At 36.6% G+C, this 22,586-nt stretch overlaps 1 protein-coding gene across 2 annotated transcripts; it reads left to right on the forward strand.

Annotated features, from left to right (window-relative positions):
* The first annotated feature begins 1,800 nt into the window (after positions 1 to 1,800).
* On the forward strand, positions 1,801 to 21,288 carry DDX1 (DEAD-box helicase 1). Of its 2 annotated transcripts, none has more exons than XM_013172653.3 (26): positions 1,801 to 1,904; positions 3,165 to 3,216; positions 4,202 to 4,265; positions 4,915 to 4,944; positions 5,194 to 5,290; positions 6,108 to 6,155; positions 6,303 to 6,386; positions 7,316 to 7,399; positions 7,842 to 7,918; positions 9,205 to 9,277; positions 9,388 to 9,464; positions 10,267 to 10,381; positions 10,838 to 10,976; positions 11,802 to 11,862; positions 12,963 to 13,061; positions 13,748 to 13,837; positions 14,376 to 14,564; positions 16,976 to 17,027; positions 17,434 to 17,580; positions 18,237 to 18,328; positions 18,918 to 18,990; positions 19,342 to 19,414; positions 19,525 to 19,567; positions 19,793 to 19,888; positions 20,546 to 20,666; positions 20,957 to 21,288. In XM_013172653.3, exons 1-26 carry the CDS (start codon positions 1,889 to 1,891, stop codon positions 21,085 to 21,087), a joined length of 2,223 nt encoding a protein of 740 aa, XP_013028107.1. In that variant the 5' UTR covers positions 1,801 to 1,888; the 3' UTR covers positions 21,088 to 21,288. The 2 variants fall into 2 exon arrangements, with proteins under 2 accessions (XP_013028107.1, XP_066851052.1); XM_066994951.1 differs by lacking the exon at positions 1,801 to 1,904 and adding an exon at positions 1,923 to 2,119 and having other exon boundaries at positions 3,164 to 3,216.
* The last annotated feature ends 1,298 nt before the right edge of the window (positions 21,289 to 22,586 follow it).

Consider the following 22,586-nt stretch of genomic DNA (forward strand, 5'->3'; position numbering starts at 1 on the left):
CCTTCTCTGGACATGCTCCAGGGCCTCAACATCCTTCCTGTACTGAAGGGCCCAAAACTGAACACAGTACTCCAGGTGCAGTCTCAGCAGAACAGGCTTGCTGTGGCCTTTGCTGCAAGGGGGGCTCTGGAGAGGTGCCTCTTGCTGAGGGAGAGAGAGGGAACCCCAGGGAAAATACCTGGGACTGCAGCCTGATGCTGCTTGTCCAAAATCCGATAGTGAGATTTAACATAGTAGTCTTTAAGGTCCCTTCCAACCCCACCCATTCTATGATTCTATGAAGAAACAAAGAACGTAGTCAAGGGCAAAATGGGTTAATTAAACCCTTGCTGAACATGAAAAATAAACAAACAAAAAATGAGCAAATTAAAAAATAGCAAAAACTATATATTTCTTGCAAATTTCCTCTGGCTTTAATGATAAATGCAGAAATCTGTTACACAGAGCTTATCTTAAATACTTTAGCCCCGGAAACTTCTTTTGCACTCACAGAGTTCTACTATTTCAGGCAAATAAAGATGAACATGTTTATAAATTACTGTGAAAGAACTAAGGCTTCAGTCTGTTTCATAAAGCTTTCTTAATACTAAAATAAAATCACAAGCTGCCGCTTTTGCTCCCATACTCTAGTTTTAACTGGCGTTTAGTAACCTCTTTGTAGATTTTTCATATCTTTGTGTTTAAAAATGATTGGATTTGTCATGTATCCAAAACCAGGCAAAATTATGATCAACATACAGGGAATAGTGAAAGAAAGGAAACATATCAAATTAAGATATTCCCAAAGGAATTATTGTTAAATGAAAAAGCTGTCATGATACAGATGATATAAAATACCTGTTGTGTTTTTCTCTGCAACACATTTTCTACATTATAAATTAACAATAAACAGGGCTCGGTGAACATTTTTTTAAAAAGGTTCTGAAATAAAACTTCACACAAAAAGAGTAATCAGATTGCAACACGTAGTCAAGAGAACTACATTGTCAGAGATGCTCTCATTTATTTGTTCTTTAAACCAAATGTATTTTTCAGAGGACTGCCTTAGAAGACTGCTCACAATTGAAAATGGTAGGTAATATTTTATTCTTTGCCTTCCACTTAGCACGTACAAAGTAGATAAATACACTATTGTTTTGTAGTAGACAAATGCACTATTGTTTTGCGTTGCAATGGTACAAGCTACAGTTTTTAATTTGGAATCTAATTTTATTTTGACAGTAACAACCCAGAGATTCTTGCCTTTAACTTCTCTAGAAGTTATCCCGGCAAAAGACTGTGAAGAATGTGTGGAAACTTTTGTAAAAACTGTAGAAGAATGTATCCTTGTAAGTCTATAAAATAAACCCATGTGTTATCTGTGTGAAGATACACGTTATGTATGTGTGAAGATACTTCTGTACACATAAAACTCAGAATGCTTTGTACCATCTATGTTTATTACAGAAAACTGTGCAAATGTGAATTACAACAAAAGTCACTGAAGATTACAACGCTGTATGTAAATGTAAAACAGATTCTTATTGTAAACGGGCACTTTATGGTTTAATATGTGTACACCTCTAGATACCAGGCCTGGTATCACAAACATAGCTGAGATTTTATGTGAAGGGGGAAAAAAAAAAAAAAGGCAGGCTTTCAGAAAGGTGAGAAAGCCGTGAGCAGGCGACCTGAGTATGCCTTAAAAACTTAAAATCCACAGACAACGAATATAATTCTCCCTTCCTTCCTTCCCCACGTAGCAGCCCGGACCCATATGCGCGATGCACACACAAGCGGCCGGGGCCGGAACGCGCGGCGCGGCGCTCCGTGCTGCCCCCCGGCGCCATAAAGCGGCAGCCCTGTGCTGCGCCTGCGCTCTGCGGACGGGGACACTGACGGTGCCAAGATGGCGGCGTTCTCGGGTACGTGGTGAGGGGTAGGGCCGGGGGCGGCCAAGCGCTGGGACGCAACTCAGGGGTCTGGGTCTGACGGGGCCTTGTGGGGGTGGAGGAGAGGAGGTGGTTCCCCGTGGGCGATTGGGGCTCGCTGCAGTACGTGCCTTGCTACGCAGCAGGCCTGTGGAGGCGCAGGTGCTCTTCTGGCTGCCTGGGCTTTGGCAGGCCCGCAGGCGTTCTCGCCCTAATGGGTTTGCTGGGTTTTGTGGGTCTGTGGCATGGGTGCACCTGGTAAATGGGGCTGTTTGGAAGTTAAGGCTGGTTCCTTAATCTGGGTCGTTTCTGTGATAGGAGGCTTATGACAAGTGTTCTGTGCATTGCAGTGATTCCAAACGTTTTAGGAACAACCCCATCCTGTGTTAGGTAGTTGTGGAAAGCAATAAGATCTCCCCTGAGCCTCCTCTTCCCCAGACTAAACAATCACAGTGTCTTGTCATGATTAAAATATCTGTTTAAACCATAATGTAAGAAGTTATTCCTGAAGTAGTACACATCACTATTGGTGCTGTCTATTCGCTCCCCCCCCATATACACACTCAGACAACCAATCACTGTACATCATGATCAAAGAAAATGCTGAAGTTCCTTCTTTAGACCTGGAGATGAGTTTGGGTGGTGGATAGGTTTATTTTTATTGTATAGTGGAGGAAAACTTACATAGCATCATTGCTAGTTGTTTTATTTCAGTACACCGTAGAAAAACTTAATCAGCATAAATGGGAAGTGTATTAAAAGTGGAAAGAATTTCAAGGGATTTATCTTTAATTTGCAATTAATAGTAATTTTTGTTGTTAAGAAAAAGCTTTTTGATTATGTGGGTTGTCTGAGGCTTTAGGAGTAAAAACTAATACTTGAAAACTGAAGCTTTCTGAAAATAATACAAATAAAACAATCCCCCACTTCTTAATGATATTCCTATTACTATAGCAAATGTAAGAATGATTTTTGGCTGCATACATCTGTGTATGTCAACCAAGTTCTTGGTGTGTATGTATACACACTGTCATGTGCTGGCTTTCTGCATGTGTGTACAACGGGTGTGGAAAGCTAGCATGTGACAGTGTGAAGACTAGTATGTAAAAATTTGCTTAAAGAACATTATATATATATATATATTTTTTTGTTTGTAGTTGAAAATTTCCGAGTGTAAACACTTTCTTCTGGGCTATGTTGATGTAACTAACACTGCTTGTTATTTTTTTTTTTTTAATTATTTTCGTCTTACAGAAATGGGTGTTATGCCTGAGATAGCTCAAGCAGTGGAGGAGATGGATTGGCTGTAAGTAGGCTTACCTTTGGGCCTGGCAAAATCTAATTTGCTTTTCAGTAATGTATCACATGCTTCTTAAAATACCCACTTTTTTTGTAATGTGACAGCAGAGATATATGTTTCCTTTTAGCATTGCTGCATCTCTTGTATTTCCTCATAGTGTGAGTGGCTGAAGATCACAAACTGTAACTGCGGTGGTAACACATAAGCTTGGACGAGCAAAGTATGACAGCTTATCCTTCAGTGTCATTTCTTTGATAAAAGTCCCTGTGCTTCTGGTTTATTTACTATATATTGTGGGATTGCTATATGAAATTACTGTCACTTAAATGATGCGTTTTCAGTAAGTGTTCTCCAAACTGTGGGCTGAATTTGTGTTTTTTCAGGGTTGATGACTGAGTGTGTTATTTTACCAGAGTAACACCTTCCTGGTGTTACTTGCTTATTTGGTTGAAGTTCAGTATTTTAAAGCTTGTTTTCAGTTGTCATTTGGAATGAATGTTATCTGTATGGACAGTCTAAATTTATGTAATTCTTTTCCTGTATACATGGCATTAATTTGCTGAGATGGTTTCAAAATGCTAGTTACGTTTATTTCTTTAATTTATTTTCCAGTGTTAAGTAGGAATTCTCTAAATGAGGGCTATGTAAATGGCTTTAAAAGTGAACCATACTGGAAGGGAGGAAATCTGGGAATCAATAATTAATCTTTTCCTTTTGTCATTAGCATAGTGAGGTAAGATACAGACCTCTTGTCAGGGTGCAATTGAATTCACTGCATGCACTTGTCACTTCCTGTCAAAGTGCATCACCTACTCCAAACCCTCCATGTAAATTTGTACCTCTTCACTTCCTTAGCAGCAAACCAGGAAGAATAACTTTCACCTTGTGTGACTGATACATTGAAGTGATGTCTATTAAGTTCTTGTGTAAGCAAAAATATTTTTTTTTATTCTGATAACTTCTATTTGTATTAATGTGTTCTTTCCTGTAGTCTTCCTACAGATATTCAAGCAGAATCTATCCCATTGATCCTGGGAGGTGGTGATGTGCTGATGGTATGTATGCAGGACAGCCCTGTTCCAAGGAAGCCTGTGTCTTTTGCCTGAATGTTCTTTGTGCATTGTTTCCAGAGGGCTCTGTAGTTATGCTAGCTCTTTTGTCCTTCTTAAGTGGAAAAATACATCCTTGAACTAAAAAACATTGAGTTTCTGGTCTGTTTCCACCTGTTCTTGCAGATGGAATTCATTCTTCTTAGGCTTTAGTTTTTGACAACTTGACAGTTTGACAGGCACTGCTACATGATAGTGAAAGCTAACTGATACCATCTACTCTACTCTTCACTTGACACAGAACTGCATGGAACATGACAAGAACCATCTCAACAAGTGCTTCAGTCTCAATAGCCTTAAAGATATCTGATTTTATCATGCCTTCTGCAGATCTGTTCTCAATTCCATAATCAGAGTAATGCCTCCTATAATCTTCTGTAGCACCTTGAGAACTCAGACATATATAGATAGCTCTCCTGGTGAATTCTGGGAGCTTTTATGTTCCAAGTCCATTGGAAAGGTTTTGTGTTTAAAAAAAAAAGAAAAGTAAAAGGTAAAAGTAACCTTAATTTATAGTTTCATTAAATAGAACTGTAGAACAATCCTTACTGTGAAAGTTGTAACTGATTAAGCTGTTAATTTTTTCTTCCTGTAGGCTGCAGAAACAGGCAGTGGAAAAACTGGTGTAAGTAATCAAATTTAATTCTAATAGAAAGTAGTAGATAGTAAAAGTATTTATGTGGTGAGAGACATAGTATATATTTGTGTATGCATACAGAGAGAATATGTATACATTTGAATATGTTTTTAAGCATATGCTTAGGTATGTCTTAAAGTGTTTCTAACCCGTGTATGTTGCAACTGAAAACTAGACTGTCTGCTTATATGGAAATACCTATATAGATTGTGGAAGGAAAATAACATTATATTTTAGGCTTTTAGCATTCCAGTTATCCAGATTGTGTATGAAACACTGAAGGACCAGATGGAAGGGAAGAAAGGGAAAGCAACTATTAAAACTGGCGGAGCAGGTAAGCTTTCATCTATCCCACTTCTAAAGTTTAGACTGCTGTTAATTCATGTCAATTCCATAACACCACAAAGTAAAGGTAGCCTGCCTTGCCATTAAACAGATACTTTTTTTTTTTTTAATTTGGGGTAATATGAATAGAATACAATTACTTCAGATAATATAAAATTACAAATATAAATTTAATGATGTTCATGGAAAGAACTGGGATGCATTGGACTACACAGATTTGAATTCGGAAATGTTGAGCTGAGATGGCAATATGCAGGGCCAGAACCTGCTGATACAGTATGGATTGTAATCATGGTGTTATTCTCACAGTATGCAAGTGTCTAATACATATGTCCTTTTAAACAGATTTGCGACTTGAAAGCTGGTAAATGTGTTCAGTCCATAATAGTTATAGATTGAGACTTGTCACCAACAATAACTGTAATAACGAAATTCTGAAAATGTTAATGGAAGTTCTAGTCTTTCATCTTAGTTATAATGACTGCTGCAGTGTTGACAGTGCAGTTGATTTACACTCTGGCTTACCTTATAAGTGTCTTTATTGTTTTCAGTTGTATTTTTAAGCAATTTAATCTGTGCTGTATTTAATGGAATAATTCAAACTTGCATAGAGTAGCTTTGCATTAGGCTTCTCTACCTAAGTTTTTAGGCCTTTGCTGACCTAGAGGGTTTGAATTGATTTGGAATAAGGCTGTCTTCCCAAAATATTAAGCTAGATAGCAGAGACAATGTGAAATTTGAATTTGAGTTCCCCAGGCTTACCTTGTTGCTCTAAAGAATTTTCTGTTTCTGTCTTTCAAACTTAGTGCTCAATAAATGGCAGATGAACCCATATGATAGAGGATCAGCCTTTGGTGAGTTGTCTTAATGCTGATTTAATTGTTCTTGTATTTGAGATGTTCACATTGTGAAACAAAAAATAAAATAAAATGTACAAAGCTTTCTTTAAAAAGCTGTTAAAAAAGCATTTTCTTTAACTCAAACTGTCTTGTCATTTTCAGCAATTGGATCAGATGGTCTGTGTTGTCAAAGCAGAGAAGTGAAAGAATGGCATGGATGCAGAGCAACTAGAGGCGTGACTAAAGGTAGCTATAAAACAATGTATTTCAGAGGCTCCTAAAAATCTCAGCTGAAACACCCACTTATCTCCTATTGTTAAAGTAGACAGTTGCGTTTAAAATTTACAGTCTATCTAAGCAAATGTGCCGTTACTCAATTTACTGCTAGCTGAAGACTTTGGAAAGGCAAATAAAATATTTTAGTTTATTTTTCTCTCCTTATCTTGTAAATTGCATTTTCCTGATAGGGGATTGAGTCAGAGGTGGTGCATTCGTAACTGGCGTTCATTAGAACATATTTTATTAAGATGCTATAAATAGGAAATAGCTATCCACACAGTACTTCCGATTATTTCCCCCATAGGAACGTGCATGCACAGATTTCATGCATATCTGGTTGGAGTAACAGTTGGGAGGCCAATCCTAATTGTTTAGTTGGAAGCAGAGAGTCATACTGACTCCAGTAATTCTAGGTGGGTGTTCAGAAAGACCCTTGAGTGGTCGGATTTTATCAGGTGTACACACAGTCCTGTAGTCTGTCTATACGTGGCAACCAACTGAACACGGTTCAAGTTACACAGCAAGTTGTCAGTGCTAGTGCATGCTGGTGGTCTTTCACTGATTTGGCAGACCTCTGGGGTTTTGAGTTTAATCAAATGCTGTGGATTCTGGAGAACCACAGGTATCTCACTAGCTTACCAGTTCTGTGAATTCTTTCACACGCTACCTCTGAGCACATACTTTTTTCCTCTCTTAGGCCTGCTGTTTTCCAATGCCTGTTTCTCCATCCAGATACATAGGTACCTACAGAACCCTTTCACCCTAACACAGTAGGAACTTTTATGACTTACAGCAGAGGTTAGATATGTTAGACATTTGGTGATTCTGGACTGCCAAACTGAACCACCTCAATGAAATTGAAATTAAGGTGTTTTTTGATCTCTTTTCTCTTAAAGGAAAATACTACTATGAAGTGTCTTGTCATGATCAAGGCTTGTGCAGAGTTGGTTGGTCAACTATGCAGGCATCACTAGATTTGGGTGAGTTTCCTCATAAGGTGGATCTACTGGAATCCTATAGACACTATGGAATGGCTGGAATCCTGCTCTCTTCTTGCAGAGAAGGGACTCCTTGGGAAGATCAGCGATATCAGTGAATTCAAAACTTGTACAAATTTTCTTCTGCTTGTAAGAAGTCTGTATAGATGGTGATTATGGTTATTGTGACTTTCTTGCTTTTATTTCAGTCTTTTTATGAAGATGACTAGAGACCAGTAAAATCAATCAGTATTCTGGTACAAAGATTACTTTAGAATACATCAAAACTAGGAGTCTTCAGTTAGCACTGAGTATTATTTACATCGTAAATGTTTCAGTTGGCAATATAAATGATAATGGACAAAGAAGAGCTGGAGGGAGGTGGGGGGAGGGAATGTAAACTGTCAGCCAAACAATAAAAGGTCATACTGTGCCTTGTTTTCAGGCACTGATAAATTTGGCTTTGGATTTGGTGGCACTGGTAAGAAATCTCACAACAAGCAATTTGACAGCTATGGTGAGGTAAGGTTGAATTACTTACTGATAAAAACATTGCAATTCATTTCTCAAATTTCTTCATGTTGTTTTTTTTATAAGAGTTTTTTTGTCTTGGTTACGTGCTATAGCAATCAATTGTCTTTCCTAGCAGTGCTAACTTTTTAAGGTAAAGTTGCTAAGCAAAAATACCATAAAACCTCAAAGCATTTTTGGACAAAAGCACATTAACCAGATCTAACAAAAGCAGTTAGTATGTTGGATTTATGATAGTGGCTAGACCACAACGATGTAGATTTATTTAGAAGATAAATCTCTTCTGTGTGTTACAGGTTAGTGGTTAACTGATCTCTTGGATTTATTTCTTGACTTATTTTAGTGTTAACTTGAATAACAACATCCCATCTATATGCGTTGGTGAATGTCAAAGTAAGGGCGTTGAAGCCTGTATACTGGCAATTGAAGTCTCTAAAAACCTCAAAATACATACTTCAGTGCCAGTAAGGTGTAGTTAGTCAGGCTCTATTTCTGCCAGTTAGTTGGATATATCATGAAAATTGTGATCTTGATGTAATATTCTGAAAATGTCTACCACAAATATCTGGAGTGTTTTTTGTGTGCTGTGCATTCTTTGTTAATGAATGTTTAAGCGTGGCTTACATAAATATGAAGAACGCAGTAGAAATGTCTTTTTATGGTATTAGCAAATTGTCAATACTGTAAAACTTGCTGCTTTTACAGCTATTGCAGTTTTTTATAAGTGACTTATGATCTGCTGAACTTGAAAAGCACTTCACAGTATATAAACTTTCATTAAATACCATTACAATGAAAAAATTTTAAACAATTTAAATGAAGTATTTAAATATGTAACATACATTTAGTACCTCCTACGTGAGTTAATCTTTTCAGTAGTCAGAAGATAGATTTCTACTAGTGTTTGATGCTCTAAACTTGGTTTTACATTGGCTACTAAACTCATGATTAATGCACGTCTTCATAATACAGAATTCTTCCAGGTAAATGACTTGAATTTATCATTGTCAAGGCATTTGAGCAAATCTAAAGCTGCAATAAAAGTTTTAATATCTAAGATAAATTGGGCACTTTACTGAAGATGTGTAATCAAAAATGTGAATGTTGTTTATGATAGTAGTATTGGGATAAAAATAGAACTTGCTTCTCCTGAAAGTAAGTGTTTAGTAGAGAGAAATATGAAGACTGTAAAAGCTGGCAGAATGCAAGCACTGTTTTCTTAATACACTAAATAACCCCCAAAATTTGTTAGTTTCACAAACTTCTTTTCATTATAGGAATTCACTATGCATGATACAATTGGATGTTATCTAGATATAGATAAAGGACAAATAAAATTTTCCAAAAATGGTAAGTTTTCTTCACTTTATTCTTTGGAATTTAACTTGAATGCTCACATGGCTGGGGAGGGAGGATGTGCATATGTGCAGAGTCTGACTGAACAACCCCCCTACTTTCAGGGAAAGACCTTGGCCTTGCGTTTGAAATCCCACCACACATAAGGAACCAGGCACTCTTTGCAGCTTGTGTACTGAAGGTAACTTAAGAATATCACAGATGTGCAAGTTCCAGAAAACTGCTCTATTTCTGGTAGAGCAGTTACTGTACAATTACCGTAGTTACACTTTTACTCTGTTTCCTTCTGTGCACTAGTACTCAACTACTGTAGTGATCATCAGTGTGTTAGTTTTGAGGACTGCTCAAGCTAAATACTGAATATCTTAATTAAATGAAATACCAAAACTTGAACATAAGGGTAGAATAGCTTGGAGCAAGAATTATCTTACCTTTATTAAACTTCAGTATAGTGTGATTCCACAGAGATAAGAAAGTAACTTAAAAGTGCTAAAGTTATAAGTGGTCTGCCTAAACCCTTAAGTTTCCTGTTTCATTTGCTCTTAATATTCTGTAAATCTAGTAGCGTCTTTGTTTTTTTCAGTCTCTCTGGAATGATGAGCAAAGGGCTCACCACATGTTTTTGGTGGTCAGAGAAATGTACAAACCTAAAAATTATTTTGGCTTGTTTTTTAGTTATGCTTAGTCATCAAATATGAATAAAACAAAAATCATAAAAATGTTTCAGCATATCTGTAAGTGTTAGAATATTTTGATGTAGAATAAAAGAGTTTTAAGAACTAGAACAAAGCACAAACTGTCTGGCAGGCTTTGGACTTCTTGGGGAAGGGGAATGTGAAGGGAGGGGAAAACACACCACTTTCCCTATCTCCATGCACACCTCTTCGTCTAGCTGGTTTCTCATGGGGGAAGATACTTGTGAAATTGTTTTTCGTTTTACGTAGTCTCTTGAATCTGTATGACACGATTTTGTTGAAATCTAGAATGCTGAGTTAAAGTTCAATTTTGGTGAAGAAGACTTCAAGTTTCCACCAAAAGATGGCTATATTGGTCTCTGCAAGGCTCCCGATGGTAGTGTTGTTAAATCACAACATGCAGGTAAGGTTTGACCTTTTAAATTTTTCCATTGTGTATTCAGGTTGTCTGAATATGCATTTTGATCACTTTAATTTCTTAATTTCTGCTGTACTCAGGGTCTTAGAATACTAACACCGTAGTGGTAGCAAAACTAGAGCTTTTTCAGTTGTCTTCAATTTAAATTGCAAGTAGTCTTAAGCTTGGAATTTAGAAATGCATCAGATAGGTAAACTTCTCTTAAATGAGTTACTTGAGGGAAAAAAAAAAGAAGTGTTTGGTTTTTAAGCTCTGAGATAAAAATCACGTTGTATGACCAGTATACCATTGTAATGGCAAGACCTATTTGTAATTTCTGAATATTAATCTAAAACAATAACATTTCCCTTTTATGGAATATTTAGAATTACAAGTTTGTTTGCAATAATAAATTCTCTATTACAATAATAAATGTCTCTAATTGCTTTTTTTTAATCTTAGGAAATGCACAAGTGGTTCAAACACAGAACCTTCCAAACGCTCCAAAAGCGTTGATTGTTGAACCATCGAGAGAGCTAGCAGAACAAACTTTGAACAATGTGAAGCAGTTCAAAAAATATGTTGATAATCCCAAATTAAGGTAACAGTGCATCTGATACTTAGGTTGTGTTCATGACATTGTCCATGGACATGACTTGGTGGTGGGTGGTGTTCCACTTCATTGCTACGTGGACCTTAATCTGCAGTGCTACTGATAATAGTCTCAGCAATACCTGCTACCAGTCAACCTTCTAATTCTTATGCTGTAGTCTGACTCCAGCAGATGGCTATATACAAGGTCTGCTCTGCTCACATTACACTGTTCACAGGACAAATGTTGCACTTACTAGCATGGGGTTGCAATCCAAACAAAAAAAAAGTTTGTCTACAGGATGCTTTAGTCTAAAGTTGTTCCTGTTTAAACTGTGCTTATTAAAAAAAAAAAATTAAGAAGTGTCTACGTATTGAAGTACAGTCAGTTTACAAGAGTGCGATTAATGGTATTGCGTGTTAGTAGTAATAGGGAGAGAGGGAGAGACAAGTTATGATGTAAGATTAATTTAGCTTGGGTATTTGCATTGCTAGCTTTCAAGAATACAAGGAACTTACTAAGTGAATTTTTGCTTAAGATTTTAAGGAACAGATCCTTTTTCGAACGGTGAAATTAGTTGAGTGTTTAATACAACAACAATGAAATAGCTGAATTAAAATACAACTTAAAACTTTCTCTTCTCAAATTGAAGTACCATATGCTATATAAGAGGAATAATTTTTGGTTTTTTACTGTTTTGCTCCTAATTACTGTTCAGAAATGTTAATCACTGTCTATTAATAGTGGAATCAATTTTCAGCCTGATACTTTCTCTCCTGAATATAACAAAAAATTACCAAATGTCAAAATAAGTTGATGTAATGTTTGTTTCAGAGAACTGCTGATTATTGGTGGGGTTGCTGCAAGAGATCAACTCTCTGTGCTGGAACAAGGAGTAAGTTGTATTATTTTTGTTCATATGACTTAATAGTTTAGGTTCTAAATAACTCATGGTGAACAGTAATAATGCTTCCTGCAACTTCTGTAAACCTGCTAAAAAGAGACTGTGCAGCTGATAGCAAACTCATATTGTGCTGTTCTAGCTTTTTTCACTTCATTTCCATGGCAACTCTCACTACAAATGCTTATGGTATTTGATCAAGTTCTGTTAGGTCTTGAGTACTGCTGAAAATTTTAAAATAGAAGTGTAACTTAATATTTGTTGTAAATTATCAGGATAGAGACAGATTTCTTACTAACGTCTTCACATGTATGCAAATAAAACTGGTCTGCAATTGTCCAGTTCAAGCTACACCAAAAAACAATCCTACACAGGAGGAACCAGCTTAGTTTCTGCAGCATGGAATGTACAGTCCATTCATTTGTCCCTTAGGGACAGCTGTGCCTTTATTCAAGGCACAAAAGTGAGACTGCATCACTGTTATGAATTTTTTTCAATGTCTCTAGCTGCCAAAATCAGAAGTTTATCTCCTAAGCAGGCTTGAACTAGAAGATTGCTAGACTTCGATATGAATCATAGTGATACGGCTTAGTGGAGGACTTGTTAGTGTTAGGTCATGGGTTGAACTAGGTGATCTTGAAGGTCTCTTCCAACCTAAATGATTATATGATAAATTTGTGATGGTGAACCCTTCCATCTTGCAAAATCTTAAGTCTATTTCGATGGTTGGTAGACTTTAACTCTCTTACTATGGAAATATACTTGAATTTATTTTATTCCTATTTAAAATCAGATCTGTTGCCTGGAGAGCTTGTGGAATCTCTGCCCTTGAAGATGTCAAAATTTTACTGGGCAGGGTCCTAAGAGTTCTAAAGCGAATTGGAAGTTGTCCTTTGCTTGTGATACATGTCATATGGGGACCAGATGACCACAAGATGTCCCTCTAGTACAAATTATTCTAGCAATCTGTGGTTATAATTCATGGAAAATAGGACATCACCCTGCTGATTGTCTCGCATACTGAAGTTTAAGCAAAGCTGGTGGTGCCTCCAAGTTAGCTATGGGATCAGTTAATTTTCTTCTGTATTTCATAGGTGGATATTGTCGTTGGAACTCCTGGAAGACTGGATGACCTGGTCTCAACAGGAAAACTTAACTTATCTCAAGTTAGATTCCTCGTTCTGGATGAAGCTGTATGTAGAGAACTAAATGATACTCAAGTTCTGCTCTCAAATGCAGCATAACATACATTAAAAGATATAATGAAACAACATTCCTCTGTAGCATTTGGTGCTTAAGTTAGCTACTTCTAGAGTAGTCCAGGTTAATCTCCTTGCTAAGTGTAGTAACCCACACACCTTTCTCTTGTTGCCTCTCTGTAAAGCTGCTTGAATTTTATACAATAGAGAAATATATTTCAGGCTGTATTTATAAGATTAGTGAAGTCAGTCCCTGTCTCTGTCCAGCAACAGCGTTCAGGAAACTTGAAAGGACAAAGACTAGATAAGCGTTTTTGATTACCCAGCAGGTCTTGAAGCCAGTATATGTCCTGCTCAATATGCTGTGGAATGAGTGCCTCTTTCTTGCTTTGATCCTTTGTAGTATAACTGAGTGTTCACATAGATAAAGTGCCCGGGAGTATTAGCTAGGAGAAGCAGCTGAAGCAGATGTTTAATTTCTTCTGAAGCATAGCAGCTGTGCCTGTAAATACTCCTTTTTTTTCCTCCTTAGTAGTAGTAATGTCATGGATAGACATTGACCTGTTCAGCTAATTAAATGAGTAGAACTCTGAGACTACAAGTGTGTTGGTTATTTGACTGAGGTATGTAGGCTGGCAAATAAGAACTGCAGTTTTTTCTCTCATTTTATTTCTGTGTAGGATGGCCTTCTTCTCCAAGGTTATTCAGACTTCATAAACAGGATCCATAGTCAGATTCCTCAGATAACTTCAGATGGAAAGCGACTTCAGGTATAGAGTTTGTTCTTGTTTTCTTGTGGTCTGCGCTGCTTTCAGTTGTTGACTGTTGCATGGTATGGAACATTTCTTCTTTGAAGTAGTTTATTCTTTGTTACACTTCTTGTCCACAAGTAGCACTTGTTCACTGGGTTCAGTAATTGCTTGCAAGCGCACGTTTTTAGGATCCTAGATCAGAAGTCCAGTGTCTATCAGTATTTGGGTTACATGATACAAATGTATCTGAAAAATGAGTGGCTACTTACACTCCTTCTAATGCTCTAATAATCATCTCTTAGTAATTTTGCTTTCTTCCTCTTAAATGATTGTGTTTCTTTAAGAGAATAGTTGAGTAACTTTGTCTTGACTCATCAGCAGAGTAGATGCTGTGATGAGGAAAGCCAGTTTGGGAGACACTGTTGTGCTGCAGTATGCTGTTCAGCTACCACATAACATTCTTCCAGTTCTACTCATTTTTTTTTTTTTTTTTTTTGTTGTTGTTCTAGGAGAATCTGATCTTCATTGGTATTCATGTGGCTTTTTTTCTTCTCAGGTGATCGTGTGTTCTGCAACACTGCATTCTTTTGATGTGAAAAAGCTGTCTGAAAAGATCATGCATTTTCCCACCTGGGTTGATCTAAAAGGAGAAGATTCTGTCCCTGAAACAGTACACCATGTAGTTGTGCCTGTTAATCCAAAAGCTGATAAACTCTGGGAAAGACTTGGCAAGAATCATATCAGAGTAAGTGGTTTATAAGTGGAACTTAGATTACTTGTTTGCGAGTGTTTACTTATTTAATGTGCAGAGTTGAGGCCCAGTGTTGCAGGATCTTTGCCAGCTATTGAAAGTTCAGTGTTTCTGAAATGTTTGTTCCATGTTAGTTAGCAGCCTGATGTTTGTAATGTCACAACGCTGTTTTTTAATGGTACAGTCTTATGAACATGATTGGGGAAAATCCTGATGGAGTAGCGTTACCTTTTTGAGGTAGAGAGCAATGGCACCACACTGCTTATTCAGTCATTTCACAGCTAATGGTCTGTAGCTTCACTAGTTCTTCTCATCATGCACAAGAGACAGGTAAACTTCCCAACATAGGTTTGAGAGGAAGAAAAAAAAAAAGCACTTTACAGAAAGATGTATGTGAAATGAGCAATTTTTAGAGGAATGGATTTAATCTCAAACTACATTTGAATCTTGGGTTTAAATTCTGCATTCAACTGATACCTGTTCAGATGGGAAGCTTGTTGTTGAAGCCTTTGGTTTTCAAGTTCTTAATAACCTGGAGTTGTATTTCATTTTTAGCAACTCATATGTGCTTAGGATCCATAGGCTTTCTTAACACCTTGCTGTCTCTGGAACTTTCCTTTGTCAGGTCTATTAGAGTGTTTTGGTAAAGTCTTAACATGAGTTTACTTCACTTGGATTTTAGGTTTATATCTGATTCTAATATAGGGAAAAACATAGGAACAACCATTTTCTTATGATTTAGCAATGATTATTCCATTGCTTTCAGATCTAGATCTACATGAAGAATTTTACTACTTTTTATTATATGAACAAGCTTTGTGTTTATATTCAAAACTTTTCTTTAGTTCAAGGTAGATTAACTTGTCTGGTGGTAGAACAGAATGCTTAGATTAGCATGAAATTATGTAAGGTTGAAAAGTAATTTTTTAACTTAAATGGAGTTCAGTATTTCCTCCATGAAGTGTAGTCTAATGACTTGGTTTTGCTTAGTATGTTGTTGGACCTTATCCAAGTGAGGATTTCTTGTCCCATAAAGCTAGAATGATTTTCATTGTCTGAGGTTCTCAAAGGCAGTTGATCTTAAAAGAAAAAATCAGTCTTGTCTGCCATGGGAGGTACATACACATTTTGTGCCTTGCCCCCCTCTTCTGAGGTTATTATTTTAAGGTGAGACAGAACTCTACCAGAGAGGGTTGTGAAGTCTCCTTCTCTGGAGATAGTCAAAATCTGCCTAGATGTGATCCTGTGTAACGTGCATTAGGTGACCCTGTTTGAGCAGGGGGGTTGGACTAGGTGATCTCTGGAGGTCCCTTCCAACGTCACCCATTCTGTGATTCTGTTTTGTGAGGTTTTGGTTCTTCAAGGTACTCTTTGTGGATTTAAATCTGTTTGTCTTGATGAATTAATTGGAGTTTGAAGTGAAAACAAATATTACCTAAAATAATTTTCTTAAATATGTCTTGTAAATACTGGAAGGATTTCAAGTAACTGAAATTTTCATGTGACTTAAAAATTTTGCATGTAACAGCAGAAAACCAATTAGTCTAATGATCTCACCTGAACTCATTCTAAAGAGGTAGGGATTTTTCCATTCCATGCATGAATTTATTCATAAATTGAAGAACTTCATAGGCATGTACAAAAATCCAGGATAGCGCTACTACTTGTTTCTGTTTTTTTAATTAAAATTTATTTAGGTAACACATGCCTACATTTCAAATTAATCTTTTAGCTCTTAGTTTTTTAACTAAAAAAGGGTGAAGTATCTTTGCCATGTTTATTGGTTTGTTTCTGCTGTCTTATCCACAAAACAGCTAGTATTTTATTTATTTTAAAGAGCCTTGAATTTAATGTTTATGTTCTCAGGTTATAGTATTGTGAACAGCATATTTAATGCTTGAATATTGTTCTTAACTTATAGTGGAAGTTTAGTGTGAACTTTGGAATCTGAGTTATCTCTGTGTGATGGAGCCAGTCCTGCTGTCTTAAGCATTTTAGATGATTAACAACAACATCAATTTGATTATTTTATTTAAAAAGAAATCTAGGATATTAAATTTCACTTAAAATTATTTCTTAGCTAGAAGCAGTCACAATACCTGAAATTTCAGGACTGAGTGTAAACAATTGATTCCATTCAAAAGGATAAATGAATTGCAGCTGGTCTTGGGTCTGGAATTTGGTTCTTAAGTCCTGCAGATGAACAGAAGGAGGATTTTTAGTGACTAATGGGTTGATCGAGGAAAGTCTTTTGCAGAGCTGAGAGGCTGATGCAGGTTTTTATAAAAACATTGAGTAAATTCTAAGTAGTTGGTGGTAGGTTTTCTTCCCCCCGATCTTGTGATCGAATGTGGTTTAGCTACCGCTACAATCAAGCGGCTGAAGGTTGTTTGTTTTTTTCCTAGACTGATGAAGTACATGCAAAAGATAACACACGTCCTGGTGCTAACACTCCAGGTAACCTGCAACGCGTGTTAAATAATGGCTTGTGAAATGATCCTTTGTAGTTGTTGTGAAATAAAGCTAAATTATATTAGATAATTGTCTTGAGGCATGCTCCTCCATCTTCATTTCTAGGTTTATGTAGTAGACTTAAATACATGTTTTTCAGATGGGTAAACTAGAAACGTTTGTTTATAAATCACCTTAAATGGAGTGGTTTTGTTCTTTCTGTATTATATTACCTTGGAGCAGCGGTACGTGGACAAGGGAGGGGAAAAAACTGAAGGTGTAGCTCACCTGCTCTGCTAGTAAATGTTTACCTGTCTACTCAAAGGCTAGAGGATCTTTAAATGCATGCTGTTCAATGGCTCTTTGTATTTTTAAATAATTGAATTGAAATATCTTCTTTACTTTAACTTAGAAATGTGGTCTGAAGCTATCAAAATTCTAAAAGGAGAGTACACTGTTCGGGCAATCAAAGAACACAAGATGGACCAAGCCATTATTTTCTGCAGGACAAAAATAGATTGTGATAATATGGAGCAATACTTCATCCAACAGGGCGGAGGTAGTATTTTCACCAAAACTCTATTCTATTCCCTTTCCTGCTTATTTTAAAGACACCTTTTATGATAAGGTCACTGATATTCAGATACCACACCAGTAAGACTGCGCCCAAGTTTTTTAACATATGGCTTAGCCCAATGTGGGAGGAGGCCATGAATACCAGTTCTAGGCAGCTTTGAAATGGACAGAAACAACCCATGGTGCACCAAAATTTGAACCAATAAGAGAGCTGTATGGGGCCTCTACTGAAATGTAAGAATGAGAGGTAGTTGCTCTAGACACAGGAGGAAATGTGAGGACGCACAGAAGTACAAACATGAGGAGACATAGAAGGAGAAATATGAGAGAGCACACAGGAGGATGGAAATAGGACAAACAAGGAGAAAGGTAAAGAGATGTATCTGGGGAAAAAAGACAGACTAGAAAGGGGTGAGGAAATGTCTGCACAAAACCCTTCTGGTGAGGGGGGAGGAAAGGTGTTTAATTATTTTGTTTTTACCAATGCCTGTATCAGTAACTAAAAGTTTGTTTTATGATGATAAATCAAGCGAAATTCCCCCAAGCTGAGACTTTTCCCCATGTGTACTTCTTTCCCTGCTATATCGTGTTGTGCCATACCTTATATATGATGTTATTAATGCACAGTAACTCTTTCAGGCCCTGATAGGAAGGGACATCAGTTCTCATGTGTGTGTCTGCATGGTGACAGAAAACCTCAAGAAAGAAAACAGAACCTGGAAAGATTTAAGGTGATGCAGCAGACTCTAGCAGGCTTTTCCCTCATTTCCTAATATCTCAAGTCATACCTTGTACATTAATATGTCCCCTCAGTTTAAATTAAATTGGGTTTGGATGTTTTATAACTCACTTCCTAAAATTATAAGATGCAGTTTCTTTAGGTGAAAATCTATATTCAGTTAACATAACCTCTGAGTTTTCATTGATATTTTCATTGATAGGGTAGAGGTAGGTTTACTTATAAATAGACTTAAATTTAAGCTCTGTAACAGATTATTATTTTCTAAAATTAATGGATCTTGAATATTAAAAACCAAATCAAATGATAGTTTAAATATTAAACTGGGTTTGATTTTTTTTTTTAAGCCATTTATTGATTTATATTTGCCTTATCTTGCTGGGAAAAATGAAGATGTAAACTGACCAAGCCATTCATGTTCAAAAAGAACTATTGTACTACAGAAGAGCTTTATTTGGAGTATTCTGTAAATGTATAATGTGCCTTCAACCTTCAAGGTGCAGTAAACAGGAAGAGCTGCTGTTTTAGCGCTTGGATTTTGATTTTGGTTTTAGTTCACTGCTTGTTATAACTGTTTTCAGAGGGGAGATGTCCGTTTCTTGATCTGCACAGACGTTGCAGCTAGAGGAATTGATATTCATGGTGTTCCCTATGGTAAGACATAACTTTTAAACTAAGCTATTGAATTCCCATGTGGCTTTAATATATTTTCAGGCTTTCAACTAATTAAAACGGGTACATGGCTGGTAAGTAATTATGGGGAAGAAATTTTATGGTGGAAGCCTTAAATGTAGGTGGTACAGGTGGGTAATGACACCTGTAACTTCTGTAACAATGTTAAGTTCGCATTTGATAGTGTGTATATGGGCTAAGGATAAGAAGTGCAGTGATCAAAAGCATATTTACTGTAGTTATGTGGTCTGTGACATTAGCTCATGTATTTAAAATGTGTGTATGTGTGTGCATACACATGCACACACATTACGTGGATCATGTCTTCTACAGTTATCAATGTCACACTCCCTGATGAAAAACAGAACTATGTTCACCGAATTGGGAGAGTAGGCAGAGCTGAAAGGTATGTATGTGTTCAGAGTAGACGCAGTACATTTTTGTGCTTTTTGCTTTTAATAAGTTGGCAATAGTTGTTGAAACACATTTTTCTCTTTCTTCCCCCCATTATTTCAGGATGGGTCTGGCAATCTCCCTTGTGGCAAAAGAAAAAGAAAAGGTAATTATACTCCAAAGCAAAATTGAACAGATGCTATTTACTGAAGTTCCATCCATAGCTGATGCCTGACTCTAACAGCCTGCATTGGAAAATTTCTGCTTCTTTCCTTTTTAACTGAAAGGGACTCTGGAAAGATATCTGGATTATTTTCCATGCTAGAACTATAAAAATGAATATACTAAACTATTTCTCAAAGCTTAAAAGTTTGTTTTCCCTTGTTTCTAGGTTTGGTATCATGTATGCAGTAGTCGTGGAAAAGGATGCTACAATACTAGACTGAAGGAAGAAGGAGGTTGTACTATATGGTACAATGAGATGCAGGTAAAACTTCTGCTTGACCATAATGTTCCTCCAGTACCTTAAGGGGGCTTCCAAAAACTGGGGAGGAACTCTTTATCAGGGATTGTATTGATGGGACAAGGTGTAATGGTTTTACACTCAAAGGGTAGATTTAGATATTGGGAAGAAGTGCTTTAGTATGAGGATGGTGAGGCACTGGAACAGGTTGCCCAGAGAAGCTGTGGATGCCCTATTCCTGACAGTGTTCAAGGCTAAGTTGGATGGGGTTTGAGCAGCCTGGTATAGAGAGAGGTGTCCCTGTCCATGGCAGCGCAGTTGGAATTAAATGATCTCTAAGAACCCTCCCAGTCCAAACCTTTCTGTGATTGACTCTGATTTCCTCTAAAAGACTGTGGATTATAGTCCCTGTCTTAACTGTTTAGTTGAAGTACAAATCTATCTTCGGAGTGTTTATAACTTTAGTTCAATTTGAAGGAGAAATTAGAAAACTTTGCAAATTATACTTTCAGTAATTTATTGAATTTGGAAAAAAAAATTAGTCTTCAGTCTCCACGCCCACTTTGTTTCCTATATACTGTTTTTGTTGAAGCTATTTGAATAGCATTCAAAAAAAAAAAAAAGACTCTTATAACTGGAGTCTTAGAGCATAAGTTTAATTTAATTTATTTTTTCTTTTAGTTGCTGGGGGAGATTGAAGAACACTTAAACTGCACTATTGCCCAAATTGAACCAGACATAAAAGTGCCAGTAGATGACTTTGACGGGAAGGTTACATATGGGCAGAAAAGAGCCCTTGGTGGTAAGCAATGAAAAACTTCTGAGTTACGCTGCTATACAGTATTTAGGTTTTTGGTTTTCTGCTTCATAATGACAAATTGATAGATTAAAAAAAAAGTTAATTCTTTGCTGTCTTGTGCATTTGTTACATACAGCCTATGGGTTGCAAGCAGGCAAAGTGTGTTTAAAAACAATATAAAAACAGGCATAAACTTTTTTTTTTAATTTTCTGAATGACTGTTGGTGAATATTACTAGTTCTGCTGACAAATGGCTTTGAACACATCACTTAGACTGGGTCTTTTTTTGGCAGGTGGACTCTATAAAGGCCATGTGGATATTCTGGCACCTACAGTACAAGAGTTGGCTGCCCTTGAAAAGGAGGCTCAGACATCTTTCTTGCATCTTGGCTATCTTCCTAACCAGCTGTTCAGAACATTCTGATTGTGTCACACTTGAGACAAGGCTTGAGTTAATAAATGTTCTACCCTACAAATACAAAAATCTTGTACTGTCTCTTGAGTAGCAGTAGTAAGAAAAGGATTAAAATTCAATACACTTCTTGCATGATAAAACAGCTTGTTCAGCGTTGTTAACTCTGTATTAGCTGTTGTCTTGATAAAATAAAAGAAATCAAAGACAGAATGGTTTCTGTTGATTTTCTTTTGTCTTTCCTCAAGAGTTAGTTTGCAGAATCATTCTTTCCATAGCTTTTTGATTTATTGATAATACAAGTATAGTTAAGTGAATCTTTAAGACAGTTTAATTCTTTACGGAGGATATGTAAAAAATAATTTCATTAATTCTGTACTGTCATTTTTAATGCTGTGCTATTTAAAAGTGCATTCAATTGTAGATTGCTGCTTATATTTAAGATATTGAAGTAAAAAAAATAAAAATAAAAACAAAAACAACTTCCTGAAGTATACATTTGAAACTGAGTTATCCCAAAGCCAAAATATTGGCTGAGAGTTTTGATTCTCTAAGATTGGATTTCTCTGAGTTGATGTCTTAAATTTGTACGGCTGATCTTGTACAAAGAACTCTACGTTATTTTGAGTTTATACAGAAGGAACGCACTAGTATCAAAGCAGTTTATAAGTCTGCATGAAAATCTGTCATGAAGTACTATAGGTTAAAGTACTCTATGCCTCTTACACTGTTTTCACGTAGCTTTTATTTGTTCAGATGAAGTTGTTGTCTAATTTGATTTTTTTTAACTTCTGTTTTTCTCGAGTGATTTTCCCCAGATCATAGCTAAGAAAACTTCAGTGACTTTACCTGCAAATTCTGTCACTTAAAACATCAAAGGTCATTGGGAATGCCTGATAACCAGGAAGAGAATTAACCTTTTGCATTCTTCGTGAAGAGTTCTAGTTGCAAAAGTCAAAAAACCTACAATCTGCTTTCAGGAAACTGTAAAAAAAACAGATTAAGTTCCCGTTGAGTAAAGAAATGCCCCCATCCCCCTAGTGTTATTTGGAGAAGATAGACTGAGAGTCCTAGCTAGCTTAATAGAATACACAGATTTCTCACTAAGTTGAGTAAATTTCAATATGGAATGTGCTGTGACTGGTGTCACCTGATCATAAATTGGTAATGGTGAAGTCCTTCCTTTAGCGCCTTTAATATATTTTTAAAAAAGGGGGTGGTGGTGGCGAACTTAGCATTTGAATTTGGGACTAACTTTTGTTATATTAGTCCTTTCTCATCAGGCCAATGTAGTTAAATCTATTGATCATATGTGAACCACAATTTATTGCAGTGTTAAATAATTTCAAATACAGGAGAAAACAGGTGATGCATGCTTGCAGATTGAAATGGTGTGAAAATGAGTTTTGCCTAATTTACCTAGTTCAATTAAAGTGCACTTTAATTGAGATAACTTTCAAATTTGGGAAGAGGATGGGGTTGGGGGGGGAGGTACATGGAGTCAAAATCTT

This window comes from Anser cygnoides, chromosome 3, assembly GCF_040182565.1.
Source record: "Anser cygnoides isolate HZ-2024a breed goose chromosome 3, Taihu_goose_T2T_genome, whole genome shotgun sequence".
NCBI classification, from domain to species: domain Eukaryota; kingdom Metazoa; phylum Chordata; class Aves; order Anseriformes; family Anatidae; genus Anser; species Anser cygnoides.